General features: G+C 42.2%; 3 protein-coding genes across 3 annotated transcripts; 2 read left to right on the forward strand and 1 right to left on the reverse strand.

Moving 5' to 3' along the window:
- Positions 1-1,600: 1,600 nt before the first annotated feature.
- LOC135116484 (dentin sialophosphoprotein-like) lies at positions 1,601-17,887 on the reverse strand. Its single transcript, XM_064033973.1, has 2 exons — positions 17,738-17,887; positions 1,601-3,789 (listed from the first exon to the last, which is right to left on the reverse strand). The coding sequence occupies exons 1-2, from the start codon at positions 17,807-17,809 to the stop codon at positions 2,458-2,460; spliced, it is 1,404 nt and encodes a 467-aa protein (XP_063890043.1). The 5' UTR covers positions 17,810-17,887; the 3' UTR covers positions 1,601-2,457.
- On the forward strand, positions 5,373-11,938 carry LOC135116263 (zinc metalloproteinase nas-4-like). The gene is made up of 6 exons (XM_064033628.1): positions 5,373-5,454; positions 9,182-9,352; positions 10,009-10,126; positions 10,530-10,720; positions 11,072-11,205; positions 11,858-11,938. The coding sequence occupies exons 1-6, from the start codon at positions 5,373-5,375 to the stop codon at positions 11,936-11,938; spliced, it is 777 nt and encodes a 258-aa protein (XP_063889698.1).
- Positions 12,471-17,290, forward strand: LOC135116264 (zinc metalloproteinase nas-4-like). The gene is made up of 6 exons (XM_064033629.1): positions 12,471-12,549; positions 13,089-13,259; positions 14,786-14,852; positions 15,128-15,318; positions 15,834-15,967; positions 17,264-17,290. Exons 1-6 carry the CDS (start codon positions 12,471-12,473, stop codon positions 17,288-17,290), a joined length of 669 nt encoding a protein of 222 aa, XP_063889699.1.
- Positions 17,888-19,217: the final 1,330 nt, after the last annotated feature.

A 19,217-nucleotide genomic window follows, 5' to 3' on the forward strand; every position in this document is an offset into this window, starting at 1 on the left:
ATAACTTTTGAACAATATGAATGATAAATGAATAATTATACTCGTACATATAAATCCCTCTTCCCTTCCCTCCCTCTTGCATATTTTGGTTTATCTGTCTGTTCTGTCTGTCTGTCTGTCTATCAGTCTTTCTGTTCTAAATCTTTGCTTTGAGTTGATGGAGCTTGACTGTGTGTGTGTGTGTGTGTGTGTGTGTGTGTGTGTGTGTGTGTGTGTGGCACCATCAACTCATCAATCCATCTGCTTGGAAAAATTCTATGTGCAGTCTAATTCCCACTCTCTCTCTCTCTCTCTCTCTCTCTCTCTCTCTCTCTCTCTCTCTCTCTCTCTCCCCGAGCCGCTGTACAGTATGCATGCTTCGTCAGGACTCTTGTATGCCTGGTGTATATGAGACGTTAAACACAATTTAATGTATGAAAGAACAGGAGGAGAGAGAGAGACGGTAATGTGATCAAGAAAGTATTGGTCTTTGTATTCTTATTCTAATTCTTGTACTCTCTCTCTCTCTCTCTCTCTCTCTCTCTCTCTCTCTCTCTCTCTCTCTCTCTCTCTCTCTCTCTCTCTCTCTCTCTCTCTCTCTCTCTCTCTCCTCCATAACATATATATTTTTGTATAAATAAATATTTTCTACTACTACTGCTACTACTGCTACTACTACTACTACTGTTCTTTTGTCCCTCCTTTCCTTCCTTCCCTCCCGCCTTTCCTTCTTTCTTTCTTCCTCCATCCACACTATACCTTTTCCTTCCTTCCTTCTTCCCGCTTTCCTTCTTTCTTCCCGTTTTCCTTCCTTGCCTCGCTTCGTTTTCTGTTTCCTCACCCAGACTTTAGTAAGTACGTTTGTAGATTAGCAGTGACCAACCACGGCAGTCGCTTGTATCTCCTTCCTCTCGCCGCTGCTCGACTTGCACACACACACACACATACACACACACAAACAAACATGCTTTCTTCGGCTCTGTTTCCTTGTCAAATAAGTCTTAAGTAAAAAGGATTTCGCTCTCTCACGCTCTCGCGCGCACACACACACACACACACACACACACACACACACACACACACACACACTTTCTTTGGCTGTTTCCTTGCCACTCTGTTAGTAAGAGGATTTCGCGCTCTCGCTCACACACACACACACACACACACACACACACACACACGCACACACACACACACACACACACACACACACACACACACACACACAGGACGCCAGACGCACACATCCAGAGGCTAAGGACAGACCCGGGCGGCGAGGTGCAGGAGAGAACCTCGCGCTCTTATTCCTGTCCTCCTTCTTCCACTTCGTCAGGAGTTGCAGAAGGGGACAGGATGAGTAGATGAATATATGAATGTTAATCTCTTGCATGTTATCAAAGTCTGTCTGTTTCCTACACCATTCCTTGATAGTATTAAAACTGTTCATTTGATTTGATGTGTTTTGTTTTGTCCTTTTGGTTTTAATTTCTTGTTTTCCTTTTTTTATCCTCCTCCTTAGAAAAATATGTTTACGTAATGCATTTTTTTGTTTTTGTCTTTTCTTTCTCCTGTCCCTTCATCCCAGCCATTCTTTGAGAAATGAAAAATAAAATACAATACACTTCATTACATCTTTTTTTTTCTTTTTTTTTTTAAGCAGTGTACATTCTTCATTCCCTTCACTGAGGCAGCGTCGAAAACTAAAAAAAAAAAAAAAAAAGTAACACACGTGAAGAAAACAATATCTGCGATAATATGTTTACAATCAGCAATCAACAATCAGCACTAAGATATGATTAGGTAGTCATTTAGAGCCTGACGAGAGATTATGACTAGAAAAACGTTATGTAGCATTGAGAGATACCATGTCATTATCATCTTTCATTGAATTGCTTTAGACATGTCAAGAGGAGAGACAAGGAGTGTGTGGAGTCTCTTACACACAAAAAAAACAAATAAATAAATAAATAAAATAGTCCAAAATAACCTTGGGAAGTGTATTGATTATAGTGATGAGAGAACGAAGTCTTTCAACGGACCATTGGATCAAAAAGGATATTTAGAACATTTACTCAGCAATTTAAAGATCTGAGACCCTTGAGCGCTGGAGAAGACAGTTTAAAGGTAAGTCCACAAAAAATGTCAAAACAAAAATGTTTTGGTTACAATCCTGATGAGAGAACGAAGCCTTATAGCACTGAAACACGAATAAAGGACATTTACTCATCAATTTAAAGATACCAGACCGCAGAGGAAACAATTTAAAGCCAAGTCCAAAAATGAGAAGTGTCTTGGTCCTGATGCGAGCACAAAGCCCTTAGACTACTGGATCACAAAGGGCATTAAGTGTCTTAGCTTTTTTTTCCTCATGTTTTCCCTTCCTTCCTCTCTCCTCTATCACTTCCTTTCTTCATGGTTTTCTTTCTTGGTTACAGTAACGAGATAACGATGTTTTTATATTGTTGACATTAAGAACATCTACTCAGCATCACAGTCCCGTGGGTTAATATTCCTGCGAGGATGTTCAACGCCAGTCCTTCCTCCCTTCCCTTCTTCCTCGTCGTCAGTTGTGGTCACGAGCCAGACGACGAAATCCGTGTCCCTTTTAAACATAGGGTTTTCGTCTCCTCGAACTGCTGCCGCCACTCTCTTGGCCTCCAGGTGGCGACGTGTCTCCTCGTCCCCCAAGGTATCATCGTCACAGGATCCATCGGCACAGGATTCATCATTCAGGTCGTTATCATCTTCCTCGTCGCAAGAATCGCCAAAACAGGAATCGTTGACAGTATTATAGCCTTCATCGTCATGATCATCGTCATCATTACAAGAACCGTCACTACAAGAATCGTCATTGTCATCATTCATCACATCACAGGAGTCACCACTGCATGAACAAGAATCTTTACTACAAGCATCATCAACATCGTCATCACCCAAGTCATCATCACACGAGTCACCACTACAGGAGTCACTATCAGATTCATCACAAGACTCACCACTACACGAGGAATCACCACTACTCGTTGAATTATCACCACCATCATCACCATCATCATCCTCAACAACAGCAGCATCAATGATATTCAACACATCACCATCATCACCATCATAGTAGGAGTCAGGGCAGGAATATGAGCAGGATTCATCATCACTACAGGTATATTCACAAGTATCACCAGAACTACTACTACTACTGTTACTATCATCATCATCACCAGTATCATCACCATCATTAAATTCTTCGGAGGAGGAGCTTTCACTATCACCACTACTATTTGATTCTTCAGAGGAGGAATTGCCACTATCATCACTACTATCATCACCTTTATCACCATCATCATCATCATATTCTTCAGAGGAGCTGGAACTGTCACAACTTCCGGAATAACTACCACTGGACTCGTCACTATCATCACCATCCCTCATCATATCACCATCATCACTATCACTACTATCACCACAACATCCACTAGAGTTACTACCACTGGATTCATCACTATCATCACCATTTCTCATCATATCACCATCATCACTATCACTACTATCACCACAACATCCACTAGAGTTACTACCACTGGATTCATCACTATCATCACCATCCCTCATCATATCACCATCATCACTATCACTACTATCACCACAACATCCACTGGAGTTACTACCACTGGACTCATCACTGTCATCATCACTACTGCCATCTTCATCAGAGGAGTCGCTGGGGTCATCATCACCATCACCACCGTCGTCACCATTCCGCAGGGCAACGTTCGTCATCGGCCCAGCATCGTCGTCACGTCCTTGTGGGAATCCCTGTATGAACGTCACTATTTTTAAGCTCCGCCCATGTCATTTAAACTCAAAGTAATTACCATTTATTATAGGTTTTCGTAAAATGACTAAAACCATTTAAAATTCAACCCACGTCACGTAAACCCAAAATAATTTCTTTTCATTACAGTATTTCATAACTTAACCTAATCTAAGTTGATTTATCCTGACCTAACCAAGACACTTACATACTTTCTTTTTTCTTAACTTTTTTTTTTATGCTTCTTACTTCTTTCCTCTCATAAAGTAGATGTTCATAATAACCTATCGTAACTTAACCTAATCTTAACCCAACCAAACCTAAGTTCACCTAATCTTAACTAAACTTAACCTAACCCAAGCTGATCTTATGAGCAAACTTAGTAAACGGCGCTTTCACACACACACACACACACACACACACACACACACACACACACACACACACATACACACACACACACACACACACACACACACACACACACACACACACACATACAAGTACGTATCGATTGAGAGAGAGAGAGAGAGAGAGAGAGAGAGAGAGAGAGAGAGAGAGAGAGAGAGAGAGAGAGAGAGAGAGAGAGAGAGAGAGAGAGAGAGAGAGAGATTCCCACCAGTGACCTCACACACAGAAAGAAGGAAAACCAGAGCAGCTGTGTTTCCCCGTGTCTCAGGGACGAGGGTGTAGACTGTAAACACTGCTCGTGCTGCACACCTTGAGGAACATTTGTGGGAAAGTCGCAGATTTAGAAAAAAAAAAAAAGATAAATAAAGTTAAAAATGTTTATAAAACAGATAAAGAAAGAGAGAGATAAACAATATGAAAACAAAGGACAGTATTGCAAAAATTAATATGAAACATGATAATAGTGGCAGTGTTTATATCACGTGACAGTAAGTCCTCTAATGCAGCTAATACATTCCTTAACAAAGTAAAGGTATTGTAGGGTAAAAGCATAAAGATCGATATTCAAATGTGGCAGGCGAGAGACCGTATCATCATTATTAGTATCAAAGAACCTTCTGTCTCAGCCTAACGCTTGCCATGATACGTTTCCTCTTCACTGCACTCCATGCACACTGCCGTCTAAATGCAATTGGTGGAAGCAGTAGGATAACAGTTCAGAGACCAGAGAATTAACTTAACCCAAGCATTCATTTACTTAGTGTCGAATAGTCTTGCTTTCGTATATCAACGACAGCAGCAGCAACAGCAGCAACAGCAACAGCAACAACAACAACAACAACAACAACAACAACAACAACAACAACAACAACAACAACATCATCATCAACAACAACAACAACAACAACAACCACAACAACAACAACAACCACAACAACAACAACAACAGACGTAATTTCCGGAGAATAACACAGGAAAAATAAGCAAACATTTTCTTTAGTGCCATTTTACATCAACAATTACTCCAACAACAACAACAAAGCAAGCAAACACTCCCTTGCACAAACACAGTCACTCTTCAGCATAAACATACATGCATGATATATATGGAGCCATGTGTGTGTGCGTGAGTGTGTGCGTAGTGAGGCACATAACACGTAGTCAAGTGGTCACGATGAAGAGAGCGTTCGGATGTGCCTGCCTATTGCCCCTTGTCTGCCTCGCCACAGCTGTTCCCTTCGACCCGAGATTCCCTCGTGAGTCACTTCTTAGCATACCAGTCACTAAATGTTCCTAAATTTAATCTTTCCCTAGAAACCCCTTTCACTTTTTCTTAAAAGCTTTGAACTTTAACTATGACGATTTTCAAAGACCACGGATTTTCACGTGTGTTTTCGTCATTGATGGTGTACAACCCTTGCTAAACTATTACATGTATCATGAAAACATCCCTTGAAAATCCCAATAATTTCTACAGCAGCATGTTTAATTAACGTATCCATGATGAAGCTGGGACATTTGAAAATATAGAACATAAGTCAGCCTTTTTTTTTTTATGTAGGAGGAACACTGGCCAAGGCCAACAAAAATCCAATAAAAAAATTTAAAAAAAAAAAGCCCACTGAAATGCCAGTCCCAGAAAAGGGTCCAAAGCGGTAGTAAAAAATTGAAGGATAAGTGTCAGAAGCAGGCAGGGAGTTTCAGAGTATACCAGAGAAAGGAGTGATTGATTGAGAATACTAGTTAACTCTTGCATTAGAGAGGTGGACAGAATAGGAGTGAGAGAAAGAAGAAAGTCTTGTGCAGTGAGGCCGCAGGAGGAGGGGAGGCATGCAGTTAGCAAGATCAGAAGAGTAGTTAGCATGAAAATAGTGGTAGAAAATAGCTAGAGGTGCAATACTGCGGCAATGAGAAAGAGACTGAAGACAGTCAGTTAGAGGAGAGGAGTTGATGAGGCGAAAAGCTTTTGATTCCACCCGGTCTAAAAGAGCGGTATGAGTGGAACCCCCCCAGACATGTGAAGCATATTCCATACATGGACGGATAAGGCCCTTGTACAGAGTTAGCAGGGGGGGGGGGGTTGAGTGAGAAAAACTGGCGGAGACGTCTCAGAATTCCCAATTTCATAGAAGCTGTTTTAGCTAGAGATGAGATGTGAAGTTTCCAGTTTAGATTATAAGGAAAGGACAGACCGAGGATGTTCAGTGTAGAAGAGGGGGACAGTTGAGTGTCATTGAAGAAGAGGGGATAGTTGTCTGGAAGGTTGTGTCGAGTTGATAAATGAAGGAATTGAATTTTTGAGGCATTGAACAACACTAAGTTTGCTCTGCCCCAATCAGAAATTTTAAAAAGATCAGAAGTCAGGCGTTCAGTGGCTTCCCTGAGTGAAATGTTTACTTCCTGAAGGGTTGAACGTCTATGAAAAGACGTGGAAAAGTGCAGGGTGGTATCATCAGCGTAGGAGTAGGAGAACAGAACCCTGAGGAACACCACTGTTAATTGATTTAGGAGAAAAACAGTGACCGTCTACCACGGCAGCAATAGAACGGTAAAAAAGGAAGCCGTACGAGGGTAGTTTGGAAATCAAAACTTTGTGCCAGTCTTCATCAGAATCTTTTGATATGTCCAAGGCAACAGCAAAAGTTTCACCAAAATATCTAAGAGGATGACTCAGTAAGGAAAGCCAGATGATCACCAGTACAGCGGCCTTGACGGAACCCATACTGGCGATCAGATAGAAGATTGTGAAGATGATAGATGTTTAACAATCTTCCTGTTGAGGATAGACTAAAAACTTTAGATAGCCAGGAAATTAAAGCAATAGGACGCTAGTTTGAGGGATTAGAACGGTCACCCTTTTTAGGAACAGGCTTTTTGCTTCTAGCGAGAAGGAAATGTAGATGTTGACAGACAGAGTTGAAAGAGTTTGACTAGGAAAGGTGCAAGCATGGAGGCACAGTTTCGGAGAACAACAGGAGGGACCCCATCAGGTTCATAAACCTTACGAGGGTTTAGGCCAGCGAGGGCATGGAAAACATCACTGCGGAGAATTTTAATAGGTAGCATGAAGTAGTCAGAGGGTGGAGGAGAAGGAGGAACAAGCCCTAGCAAAGTTTTGAGCGAAGATTTCAGCTTTAGAGATAGATGTGACAGCAGTGGTGTCATCTGGTTGAAGTAGAGGAGGGAAAAAAGAAGAAGCAAAGTTATTGGAGACATTTTTGGCAGGATGCCAGAAGTCTCAAGGGGAGTTAAATCTTGAACGATTTTAACATTTTCTATTAATGAAGGAGTTTTTGGCTAGTTGGAGAACAGACTTGGCAAAGGTTCCGGGTAGAAATATAAAGTGCATGAGATTCTGGTGATGGAAGGCTTAAGTACCTTTTGTGGGCCACCTCTCTATCAAATATAGCACGAGAACAGGCTGTCTTAAAACAAGGTTTGGAACGTTTAGGTCAAGAAAAAGAGTAAGGAATGTACGCCTCCATGCCAGACAGTATCACCTCTGTTATGTGCTCGGCACACAGAGACAGGTCTCTCACACGGAAGCAGTAGTCATTCCAAGGAAAATCAGCATAATTCCTCCTCAGGTCCCCCCAACTAGCAGAGGCAAAGCGCCAGAGGCACCTCCGCTTAGGGGGATCCTGAGGAGGGATTGGAGCGATAGGACAAGATACAGATATGAGATTGTGATCAGAGGAGCCCAACGGAGAAGAGAGGGTGACAGCATAAGCAGGTGACAGCCTCGCTGCACAAGACTTTCTTCTTTCTCTCACCCCTATTCTGTCCACCTCTCTAACGCAAGAGTTAACCAGTATTCTCAATCATTCATCCCTTTCTCTGGTAAACTCTGGAACTCCCTGCCTTCTTCTGTATTTCCACCTTCCTATGACTTGAATTCCTTCAAGAGGGAGGTTTCAAGACACTTATCCACCAATTTTTGACCACTGCTTTGACCCTTTTATGGGACTGGCATTTCAGTGGGCATTTTTTTTTATTAGATTTTTGTTGCCCTTGGCCAGTATCCTTCCTACATAAAAAAAAAAAAAAAAAAAATAAAAAAAAAAGGATTAGAGGTTAGGAAACGGTCAAGAATGTTGGGCGTATCACCAAGACGGTCAGGAATACGTGTAGGGTGTTGCACCAATTGCTCTAGGTCGTGGAGGATAACAAAGTTGAAGGCTAGTTCACCAGGATGGTCAGTGAAGGGAGAGGAAAGCCAAAGCTGGTGGTGAACATTGAAGTCTCCAAAAATGGAGATCTCTGCAAAAGGGAAGAGTCAGAATGTGCTCCACTTTGGAAGTTAAGTAGTCAAAGAATTTCTTATAGTCAGAGGAGTTAGGTGAGAGGTATACAGCACAGGTAAATTTAGTATGAGAGTGACTCTGTAGTCGTAGCCAAATGGTGGAAGATTCAAGAGCGTGGGCACGAAAGCAGGTTAAGTCGTTGCGCACAAAAATGCAACATCCACCTTTGGATTAAAAATGAGGATAGAGAAAGTAGGAAGGAACAGAAAAGGGGCTACTGTCAGTTGCCTTAGACACCTGTGTTTCAGTGAAGAAAAGAAGATGAGGTTTTGTAGAGGAGAGGTGGTGTTCTGCAGATTGAAAATTAGATCTAAGACTGCAAATGTTGTGAGATACAAAGGGAAACGTTCAGTGAGGTCACAGCTGGGTTCAATGATATGTTCACAGCACCCCCTGATCCAGTGATTTAGACCTCACTGAGAGTAATTATCGGTTCGGCAGGTGCCTACTGCCTCCTAGCCTGATTATCTTCTATTCCATAACAGCTTCCTGGCATCACAAGACCCATTATATTCTTCTCTTGTCACCCAGAAGCTTAATACACTTTACCAGGATCCTCCTCTCCCTTCCCTAACACAATCTTAACAACTTCCTGACATTACACCCTTCCCTTGTCACCCAGCACCCTAACACAGCACAATAGTACTTTCTTCTCCCCTTTCCTAATACTATGTTCCAGGGACGGGCAAGGAGTGGACGCCGGAGTCTCTTATCAACCCTGAGGAGCTTGGAGAGTACTTCGAGGGGGACATCCTACTACCTCTCCCTACCATGGGCAAAAATGGGCTTATTGACGAGAATTACCGCTGGCCAGAGGGAAAAGTGGCATATCATTTCCACTCTGACTACAGTGAGTGAGGGAGTCAGGGAATGAGAATGGAGAGTGATTAGAGAGTGACTGAGAGGGAGGGAGAGAGGGTGGAAAGTGTGTGTGTGTGTGTGTGTGTGTGTGTGTGTGTGTGTGTGTGTGTGTGTGTGTGTGTGTGTGTGTGTGTGTGTGTGTGTGTGTGTGTGTGTGTGTGTGTGTGTGTGTGTGTGTGTACGCGCGCTCATGAATGATTCAGTTCTATATAAAGACCGTTTTTCAATTTTACGTAACAAAGAACAACAGAAAAGTTTTATAATATTTTTATCGATTATTCTGAAGCAGCTAATGAAAAGAAATCGCCTGAAATAAAAGAAAATGGTTTGAAAATTTATCGTACCTTTTCCTATTTCTGAATAAATGCAAACAGAAAACTTTGCAAAACCTAAAATTCAAGTCAGAAAAAGGTTTTCAGATTTTTTCGATTATCGTAGAGCAATTAATGAAGAGAAATGGCGTGTGTGTGTGTGTGTGTGTGTGTGTGTGTGTGTATCACCCACACACACACACACACACACACACACACACACACACACAAACACACTTTCTTTACCCCCACTCTCTCTCTCTCTCTCTCTCTCTCTCTCTCTCTCTCTCTCTCTCTCTCTCTCTCTCTCTCTCTCTCTCTCTCTCTCTCTCAGCTGAGGACAACAAGAAGAGGGTGAGGGAGGCCATGCGGAAGATCGAGGAGCACACAGGGAAGTGCATCACCTTTCACGAACGCACGCACGAACAAAACTTCATCATATTCACCCATGAGTCAGTAACGCCTTAATTTTTCGTTTTTTTTTTTTCCTGTATCTTCCTTTTCTTCCTTTTCTTCTTTTTTTCTCGTTTTTCTTTTTATTTCTTTTCGTCTTTTCTTCTTCACCAACGCACTCGGTAGGTAGATACAAACACAAAGATTGCCACGTGTAGCTCTGATGACTTCTTGCAGCTTCCCTTTCTTTCTCACAAGTCCCTACGTCCCTCACAGCAACTCCTTTGTGGGCATTTAAATACCTTCGTGGTGAGAGAGACAAGCGTTTCAAAATAAGGATCACTTTTCACGAGTTTACGTCCCTCACAGGAACTTCACGGGCCTTTAAATATAGTCCTGGTGAAAGGGATAAGCGTTTCAGAATACGGGTCAAATTTTCTCACGAGTCTACGCCCCTCACAGTAACTTCGCGGGCTGCTTCAGTATGGTGGGGATGCAGGGGTGTCAGCAGCAAATTAACTACCCTGACTGGTGCATTGAATACCTCGGCACTATGATGCACGAGATGCTTCACGCCCTGGGCTTTTACCACGAGCAGTCCCGCTACGACCGTGACGACTACGTGACCATTGTGTGGGAGAACATTGCTAGCGGTGAGTGTGTGTGGCAGGGATGAGGAGGGAAGTGTTTGTGCTATGCTAGTGTGGTTGTGTTTTCGTATCTATGTTTGTGTGTAGGTGTGTATTGGCAGGAAGGTTAGGTGTGTGTGTGTGTGTGTGTGTGTGTGTGTGATCTGGTTTCCGTATCAATATTTTTTCCTCTCATTCTTTAATTTGATTCACGTTTTACTTTCACCTCTATAATTTCTTCTTCTACTCCAGAGAGAGAGAGAGAGAGAGAGAGAGAGAGAGAGAGAGAGAGAGAGAGAGAGAGAGAGAGAGAGAGAGAGAGAGAGAGAGAGACCCACACACATCTACATCCCTACAACTCGTTCTCTCCCTCAGGAATGGGACACAATTTCAAGAAGTACTCAAGCGAAGTAGTCACAGGGTTTGGCGAGGACTACGACTACAGCTCCGTGATGCACTACGGTCCCTACGCCTTCACCACCAACGGCATGAAGACCATCGTGACCAAGGTGGGAACGAGGAGGGCAAGGAGGAGAAAGGGAATGGTTTAACAGGAAGGAGTAGGAGGAGGAGGAGGAGGAGGAGGAGGAGGAGGAGGAGGAGGAGGAGGAGGAGGAGGAGGAGGAGGAGGAGGAGGAGGAAAATGGTTTAACAGGCAGTAGCAGGAGGCGGCGGTAGAAGAAAAAGGAAATGATAAGGAGAGTTACATAAGCAATAGTAGAAATTTGTATTGTACCAAAGACAGGAGGAAGAGGAAGAGGAGGAGAAACGGCTTAATGAGGAGGATTTTTCATGGGAAGAGAAGGAGGAGAAGAAAGCAGAAATGAGTAAGAGGAGGAGGAAGCAGAAGAAAAAGACGAGAAGGGTAGAGATTACATAGACAGTAGCAAAAATCTACACTAACATTCTTTCTTAACCCTATGACTGATATTTGGTATACCTTTCCTTAATTACTAATCACTCTGCGACATCTTTACTTGTTCCACAGCCACCTCCAATCCCTAAACTGGGTAGAAACTGCAAAATCTATTCTTTTTAATCCCCTTCTTTCTTATAGATGCTTGAAGAGATCTCATGCATTACTTCTGGTGGTGCTAATTATTTCGTATCGCGTTGTGTTCCTCGTGCCTTCAGTAAAGTAAGAGGATTCCCACCTTGCAGGACCCCAACGCCCAGATAGGACAGCGCGAGGACCTCAGTGAAGTGGACGTCAAGAAGCTGATGAAGATGTACAACTGCTGATGTGAACTCTTACCACACCACTCTACCACACAATAAAGACAATGATGCAGTGATAATGGTGACTTTCCCTTCCACTTCACTGCCTGTTTTGCCACTAATGGTGATGGTTCTTGTGCTAAACTTTGCCCTCTCTTATTTTTATTCTTCTTCTTTTACTTCCTTTTTCGAACATGACGCGAGAAAGGTTAGAAGCAACGAATAATGTGTAGGGTTCCAATTGTATGACTTTTGAACAACAATATAACAAGGTACGTGACACACACACACACACACACACACACACACACACACACACACACACACACACACACACAAACAGAAACACACACACACACACACACACACACACACACACACACACACACACACACACACACACACACACACACACACACACACACACACACACACAAACAGAAACACACACACACACACACACACACACACACACACACACACACACACACACACACACACACACACACACAGACGTCTCCAATTGTTGTACAGTGCATTCCATCACCGTGGCATGATGGGAGGAGTGCCAGCCAGTGCCTGTCTCGTGGCACTCGCTTCCATCACACTCGCAGCCGTCGACAGAAGATTTCCCAGTGAGTTAACCTCCCTTAGTTGTAATAATACCCAAGTAGACACTAACCCAACAATCTCTGAGTAAAACCTTGCCCTAGTTCCCACTGATCAATGTCCCAGTAAGACCCTGACCGATACTGAGTTACTTTAGCAATCTCTAAGCATGACCCTGTATTAACTCACTACTTCCTAGTAAGACTGTAGATAATAAGTTCCTAGTTACTAGTGACTTAACACTTCCTAGTACACGCTAAACCAAACAGTATTGAATCTGTATTGACTTGACGTTTCTTAGTAAGACTGTAGTGAATAAGTACCTAATTGCTACTGACTTAACACTTCCTAATAGACGCTAAACTCAACAATCATTACTGCATTAGATCAGGAAATAAAAAGCAATGATTAGCGCCTGTTAAGATTAGACGAAACAAACCAGCTCAGTATTTATACAAGGTCCTGTGTTTTTATGTAAGTAAGTTTCACACAGAGACCGCCACGTGTAGGCTTGACTGTTTCCTTACTGCAGCTCGCCTTATGTTATGCTCTTCTATTCTCTCAGGCACGGGGAAGGAGTGGACGCCGGAATCTCTCATCAACCCAGAGGAGCTCGGTGACGCCTTTGAGGGAGATATAGTGCTGCCCTTGCCGCCCCAGACTAGGAATGGCTTGATAGACGAGACTTTCCACTGGCCGGGGGGACGAGTGCCCTATACCATCGACTCCACCTTCTGTGAGTGTGTCTGGACTATTCTGAAACACTTCTGCGCCGCACCTCCACTACTACCCAATACGCCGGTTGTTTTTAAAGGTGTTTTTACAGTTCCAATGAGAGATTAGCATGATTTCTACATTATTAACAGGCGAAGCAGTCTTGATAACCCGGCTAATCATCTCTGTGGCCTTTGAAATTGGTCGTGGTGAGAGAGCGAACCGTTTATGAATAAGAGTCTGTGTGATGATATGCATGATTGTGATTATATGCTTGTGACTAATTTCGAGCACCAACTCTCTCTCTCTCTCTCTCTCTCTCTCTCTCTCTCTCTCTCTCTCTCTCTCTCTCTCTCTCTCTCTCTCTCTCTCTCTCCCAGCTGATGAGAACAAGGCCAAAGTGGTGCGCGCCATGGACAAGTACGCAGAAAAGACGGGGCGCTGCATTTTCTTCCACGAGAGAACCACAGAGCCGGATTTCATTTTGTTTATCCAAGAGTGAGTGAAAGAGAGCGTGGTGAACCTTACGTGACCTGACCTGATATTACCTACCCTAACACTACATAACATTACGTAAACTGACCAAACTTGACCTGGGAAGTGTGGTGAGCCATATATAACCTGACCTGATATGACCTAACATGACCTAACTTAGCGTCACCTAACACAACCTGAACTGACCTGACCTAACATGATCTAACTTAACATTTCATAACATAACGTACCCTGACATACCCTGCGCTAACCTGACCTAACCTAACATGACAATCTGATCTGACCAAACTTAACCTAATCTAACGTAATATAACCTGACATAAGTAAACATTGAATAACACATCATGACCTGACATAACCTAACTAACTAACTAAGTAACCTAACGACTATTAATTCCTATCAAAACCCTTAACTATTTGTAAAGACACCTTATCCTACTCAAACAAATAGTAAACTGCAATTATTCTCACATACACTAACAAGTTTCCTTCGAGTTTATGACAATACGTGACAAGGAGAACCAGTCACAGTATTTTACAAACACTAGTCATGCTTGTATAAACTGAGAAAGGAAAAAAAAATAGAGAAAGTATTAGTTTGTTATACTTCGGATAAAAAAAAAACAATTCTACTCCTTTACTTTCTCATTTTTTTCGGTCTTATCATATTTTTTTCTTACTTTTCTTCTTTTAACGTCCCTTTTATCTCTGTCCCTTGTATAATATTTCTACCCCATACCAACACCTTTTCTCAGTCCCTTATATAAATTTCATATCTATATTTCAAACACTTTATCTCTGTTCCTTACATCATATCTCTACCCTGAACAAACACCGTATCGCTGTCCCTTTATATAAATGCTGTACCCTAAACAAACACCGCATCTTTCCCTTATATAATTCTTCTATCCTATGCCAGCACCCTCTCTCTATCTCCCTCATTCTTATCACCCTTTCCCTCTTACCTGCTTTTATCGTAACTTTCCAAACCTTTTCTCTCAATAAACACTAACAGTAAGCATTAAGCACCCAATCCGTTCCCCTTCATGGCAGTAATAGTCAAGGGTATCACGGTAATCATTAAACTACTAGTAAACACTCAGTCTCTATTCACACCACGGTACAGGGAAAACTAAACTAGCACTTAATCTGTCTCTCTCTTCACGCCAGTAATAGTTTAAGAGCACCACAGTTAACACACTACCTCTCTTTCCCTTTTCACACCACAGTAACACCCAATGTCACTGTCCCTTCACCCTACCAGTATTAAAAGTACCACAGTAAACACCCTACCTCTCTTTCCCTTTCATCCCACAGTAACACCCAGTCTCTCTCTCTCTCTGTCTCTCTCTCTCTCTCTCTCTCTCTCTCTCTCTCTCTCTCTCTTCACTCCAGTAACAACCAAGGATGCTACAGTAGCATCGGGAGGCAAGGCGGCATGCAGGTGATTAATTACGCCCAGTGGTGCCTCAACAAACACGGCTCGGTGCTCCACGAGATGCTCCACGCTCTGGGCTTCCACCACGAGCAGTCCCGCTACGACAGGGACAACTACGTGACCATCTTGTGGGACAACATTAAGATAAGTGCGTGCTGGCGGTGGTGGTGGTGGTGGTGGTAAGAGGAATGGAGGACGAGTAGAAGGAAGACAATAATGATGATGATGATAATAAGGAGGAGGAGATAGAATAAAAGGAGGACGAAAAGGAGGAAAATGAGGAGGAAGATCATAATGAGGAGGAGGAGAAACAATAAGAAAAGAAGGTGGAGGAGGAGGAGGAGAAGGATGTTCATGATGATGATAATGAGAAGGAGGAGCAAGAAGAAAAAAAGGAGAAGGAAAATGAAAAGGAAGATGATGAAGAAGATGAGAGGACAAAGAGAAAGAGTACATAAAAATCCTTACAGAAAAAAAGAAAATAAAACATCGAGAGAGAGAGAGAGAGAGAGAGAGAGAGAGAGAGAGAGAGAGAGAGAGAGAGAGAGAGAGAGAGAGAGAGAGAGAGAGAGAGAGAGAGAGAGAGAGAGAGAGAGAGAGAGAGAGAAACCCTAACCTAATCCCCACCCATAACTCTACACGTGCCCACCTCCATACTTTCAGAAGCCAAGGCAAACTTCAAAAAATATTCAGACGTGGTGGTGAGCGGCTTCCGTGAGGAATACAACTACGCCTCCGTCATGCACTACTCCTCCTTCGCCTTCACCAAGAACAAGAAGAAGACCATCGTGACCAAGGTACTGCACTGCAGGAGGAGGAGGAGGAGGAGGAGGAGGAGGAGGAGGAGGAGGAGGAGGAGGAGGAGGAGGAGGAGCAGAAGGAGGAAGTAGAAGAAAAAGAAGACAAAAAGGGGGATTTTTATTAAAGGAGGAGGAGGAGGAGGACGAGGAATACAAAGAGATACAAAGAAAGCCAAACAGGAACAAACCTTTTGGTCCTTGCAAGGCTGTTTGGTAACTACTTCTAACTTTTTTCATAGGAAAGGATGAAAAGGAGTTCTACTATTCACCCTACGGTGAACTCTACACGCCTATCTGAAAATGAGCGCAGTTTATAATAAAACTGGTGTTTATAAAATAAAAGTTATATTAGTGAATTTGCTAATTATTCGGACAAGAAGAGAGCTTGTTGGGGATTATCTTTTAAAATATTTGTCTATTTTATTTTTTAGTAATTCAATAGAATTGCTGTCTACAATTTCTGCATTAAGTTTATTCCATATATTTACTGTGCGATTAAAGAAAAATGTTTGGCCTCGTGGGATTTAAAACGTTTGGGTCTTGAATCCAATATTTCTTGTTCGGTTAGAATGATCAATGGTAAAATATTTATTTGTATCAATGTTACTATATCCTTTAAAAATTCTGAACACTTCAATTAGAACCCCTATTATCCTGCGCTTTGTTAAGCTAAATAGGTTTAGTACTTCCAGTCGTTCCTCATACGGCTTATTGCGCAATCTTGGAATCATCTTTGTGACTCTACGCTGTATCTTTTCTAGTTTTTCAATGTCTTTTTTGTAATATGGTGACCAGAACTGTACACAGTATTATAGATGAGGACGCACCAGTGAGTTATAGAAGGCAAGTATATCCTTTTCTGATTTAAATTCAAATTTATCAACGCTTGACAGTAGCATGTTATTCATTATATATCTCGCCTGAACATTGCTGCTTCCGATATGGAGGAGGAGGAGGAGGAGGAGGAGGAGGAAGAACAAGAACAAGAACAAGAACAAGAAGAACAAGAACAAGAACAAGAAGAACAAGAACAAGAACAAGAACAAGAACAAGAGGAGGAGGAGGGGGAGGAGGAGGAGGAGGAGGAGAAGCCCTAAGAAGTGTATAGATTAGATGCTCTCTCTCTCTCTCTCTCTCTCTCTCTCTCTCTCTCTCTCTCTCTCTCTCTCTCTCTCTCTCTCTCTCTCTCTCTCTCTCTCTCTCTCTCTCTCTCTATTAACTGAACTCTTAATTTTGCAGGACCCGCACGTCAAAATAGGGCAGCGAGTTGATCTAAGCCCCGTGGATCTGCAGAAACTGATGAGGATGTACAAATGTTGAGACACACACACACACACACACACACACACACACACACACACACACACACACACACATCTTATCAGTATGTATTCAAGTTCTATATAAAATCTTTAGTCTATCAATTTCATATACATTAGTTTTCCATCTCTCTTCTCTTCTTTCCTTCGTCTCTTTCTCGACTCTCTCTCGCTTTCGTTCTGTCTATCTATCTATCTATCTGTCTGTCTATGTGTATATCTGTCTATCTATCTATCTATCTATATATATTTTACATTTTCTTACTTCACACGAATCTAACACTATGAGAAAACACACATACACACACACACTCACTACTACTACTACTACTACTACCACTACTACTACTACTACTACTACCATCACTACTGCTACTACTACTACTATTACTACTACTGCTACTACTATTACTACTACCACAACAATACCACAACTACAAATACTAACAAGAGCAGCAGGAGGAAGACGCCCCTGCACCACCAGCACCGCCACCACCAGTAGGACACGACACGGCCACATCTTGCCTTCAGTACCTCTCGCCTCGCTAGTGTCTCCTCCCAGTCCCTCTTCAGTAATATAGCCCAAGCAAAACTGAACCCTTGTGATGAGTGTAATGAGGTCTGTCAGTGAGTTATTACAGCAGGTGTGAGATGACAGGTATGGATAAGTGTGTATGTCTCTCTCTCTCTCTCTCTCTCTCTCTCTCTCTCTCTCTCTCTCTCTCTCTCTCTCTCTCTCTCTCTGTGTGTGTGTGTGTGTGTGTGTGTGAGTGAGTGTAAGGCGTTTGTTTTTGTTCTATATGGCGTTTTAAATCGTCTTTATTTTCTATTTTTAGGTCTGAATTTGTTTCCTCTCTCTCTCTCTCTCTCTCTCTCTCTCTCTCTCTCTCTCTCTCTCTCTCTCTCTCTCTCTCTCTCTCTCTGTCTGACCTGTAGAAACTTTTTTTTACCTTCTCCCGGTGCATATTTTTGAATTGTTAGTTAATCAGTCAGTTAGTCAGTCAGTCAGTCAGTCAGTCAGTTAGTCAGTCAGTCAGTCAGTCAATCAGTCAGTCAGTCAGTCAGTCAGTCAGTCAGTCAGTCAGTCAGTGAATCAGCCAATCAATCAGTCAGTCAGTCAGTCAGTCAGTCAGTCAGTCAGTCAGTCAGTGAATCAGCCAATCAATCAGTCAGTCAGTCAGTCAATCAGTCAGTCAGTCAGTCAGTCAGTCAGTCAGTCAGTCAGTGAATCAGCCAATCAATCAGTCAGTCAGTCAGTCAGTCAGTCAGTCAGTCAGTCAGTCAGTGAATCAGCCAATCAATCAGTCAGTCAGTCAGTCAGTCAGTCAGTCAGTCAGTCAGTCAGTCAGTCCCTGTACCTAGAAACTACATCCATTGACCCACCAACACACCCACTCAGTTCCCACACCTCAGTAAGACAATGGTTACACACGAGGCGGTGTTTGTTAGTAAGAGACCCAGACCCAGTCACCCCGAGTCCCAAGAAACAGTTTTCCTCAGTAACAGACCCAGGCACCTCCACAGGGCACGCAGCCTTGCGGGGACTAAAAAGAACACGTAACATATGCACATCCATTACGGTAAACGTCCTCTCCTTAAGACAAACGACTCGCTCAGGGAAAAATGGGGAAAAAAAAGATGAAAAAAGGAAAAAAAGGGAGCCATATTTATAATTTATATGAGAATTATACGAAATTATTATATAACTAAATTACTCGTATATGAAGAAATATTTGTTGGTATTCGTAGATTTTAATATAATATACGTATCAGGTTTAATATTGTGAGTGGAATTAAAGTACTGTGAAATGAATGTAGGAGTGTAAGAGAAAAAATAAAGATATATATATATATATATATATATATATATATATATATATATATATATATATATATATATATATATATATATATATATATATATATAT

Source organism: Scylla paramamosain, chromosome 31 (assembly GCF_035594125.1).
Source record: "Scylla paramamosain isolate STU-SP2022 chromosome 31, ASM3559412v1, whole genome shotgun sequence".
Taxonomy (NCBI): Eukaryota; Metazoa; Arthropoda; class Malacostraca; order Decapoda; family Portunidae; genus Scylla; species Scylla paramamosain.

Excerpts from the sequence above, each read along its gene's own strand:
- LOC135116264 (XM_064033629.1), top strand. The coding sequence starts at position 12,471 with ATGGGAGGAGTGCCAGCCAGTGCCTGTCTCGTGGCACTCGCTTCCATC. Across the intron at positions 14,853-15,127 it reads CAGTCTCTATTCACACCACG|TAACAACCAAGGATGCTACA; the intron begins GTACAGGGAAAA and ends TCTTCACTCCAG. Across the intron at positions 15,319-15,833 it reads GTGGGACAACATTAAGATAA|AAGCCAAGGCAAACTTCAAA; the intron begins GTGCGTGCTGGC and ends CCATACTTTCAG.
- LOC135116263 (XM_064033628.1), top strand. The coding sequence starts at position 5,373 with ATGAAGAGAGCGTTCGGATGTGCCTGCCTATTGCCCCTTGTCTGCCTC. Across the intron at positions 10,127-10,529 it reads TTCATCATATTCACCCATGA|TAACTTCGCGGGCTGCTTCA; the intron begins GTCAGTAACGCC and ends CGCCCCTCACAG. Across the intron at positions 10,721-11,071 it reads GTGGGAGAACATTGCTAGCG|GAATGGGACACAATTTCAAG; the intron begins GTGAGTGTGTGT and ends TCTCTCCCTCAG.
- LOC135116484 (XM_064033973.1), bottom strand. The coding sequence starts at position 17,809 with ATGTGGCCGTGTCGTGTCCTACTGGTGGTGGCGGTGCTGGTGGTGCAG. Across the intron at positions 3,790-17,737 it reads GTCTTCCTCCTGCTGCTCTT|GGATTCCCACAAGGACGTGA; the intron begins GTTAGTATTTGT and ends ACGTTCATACAG.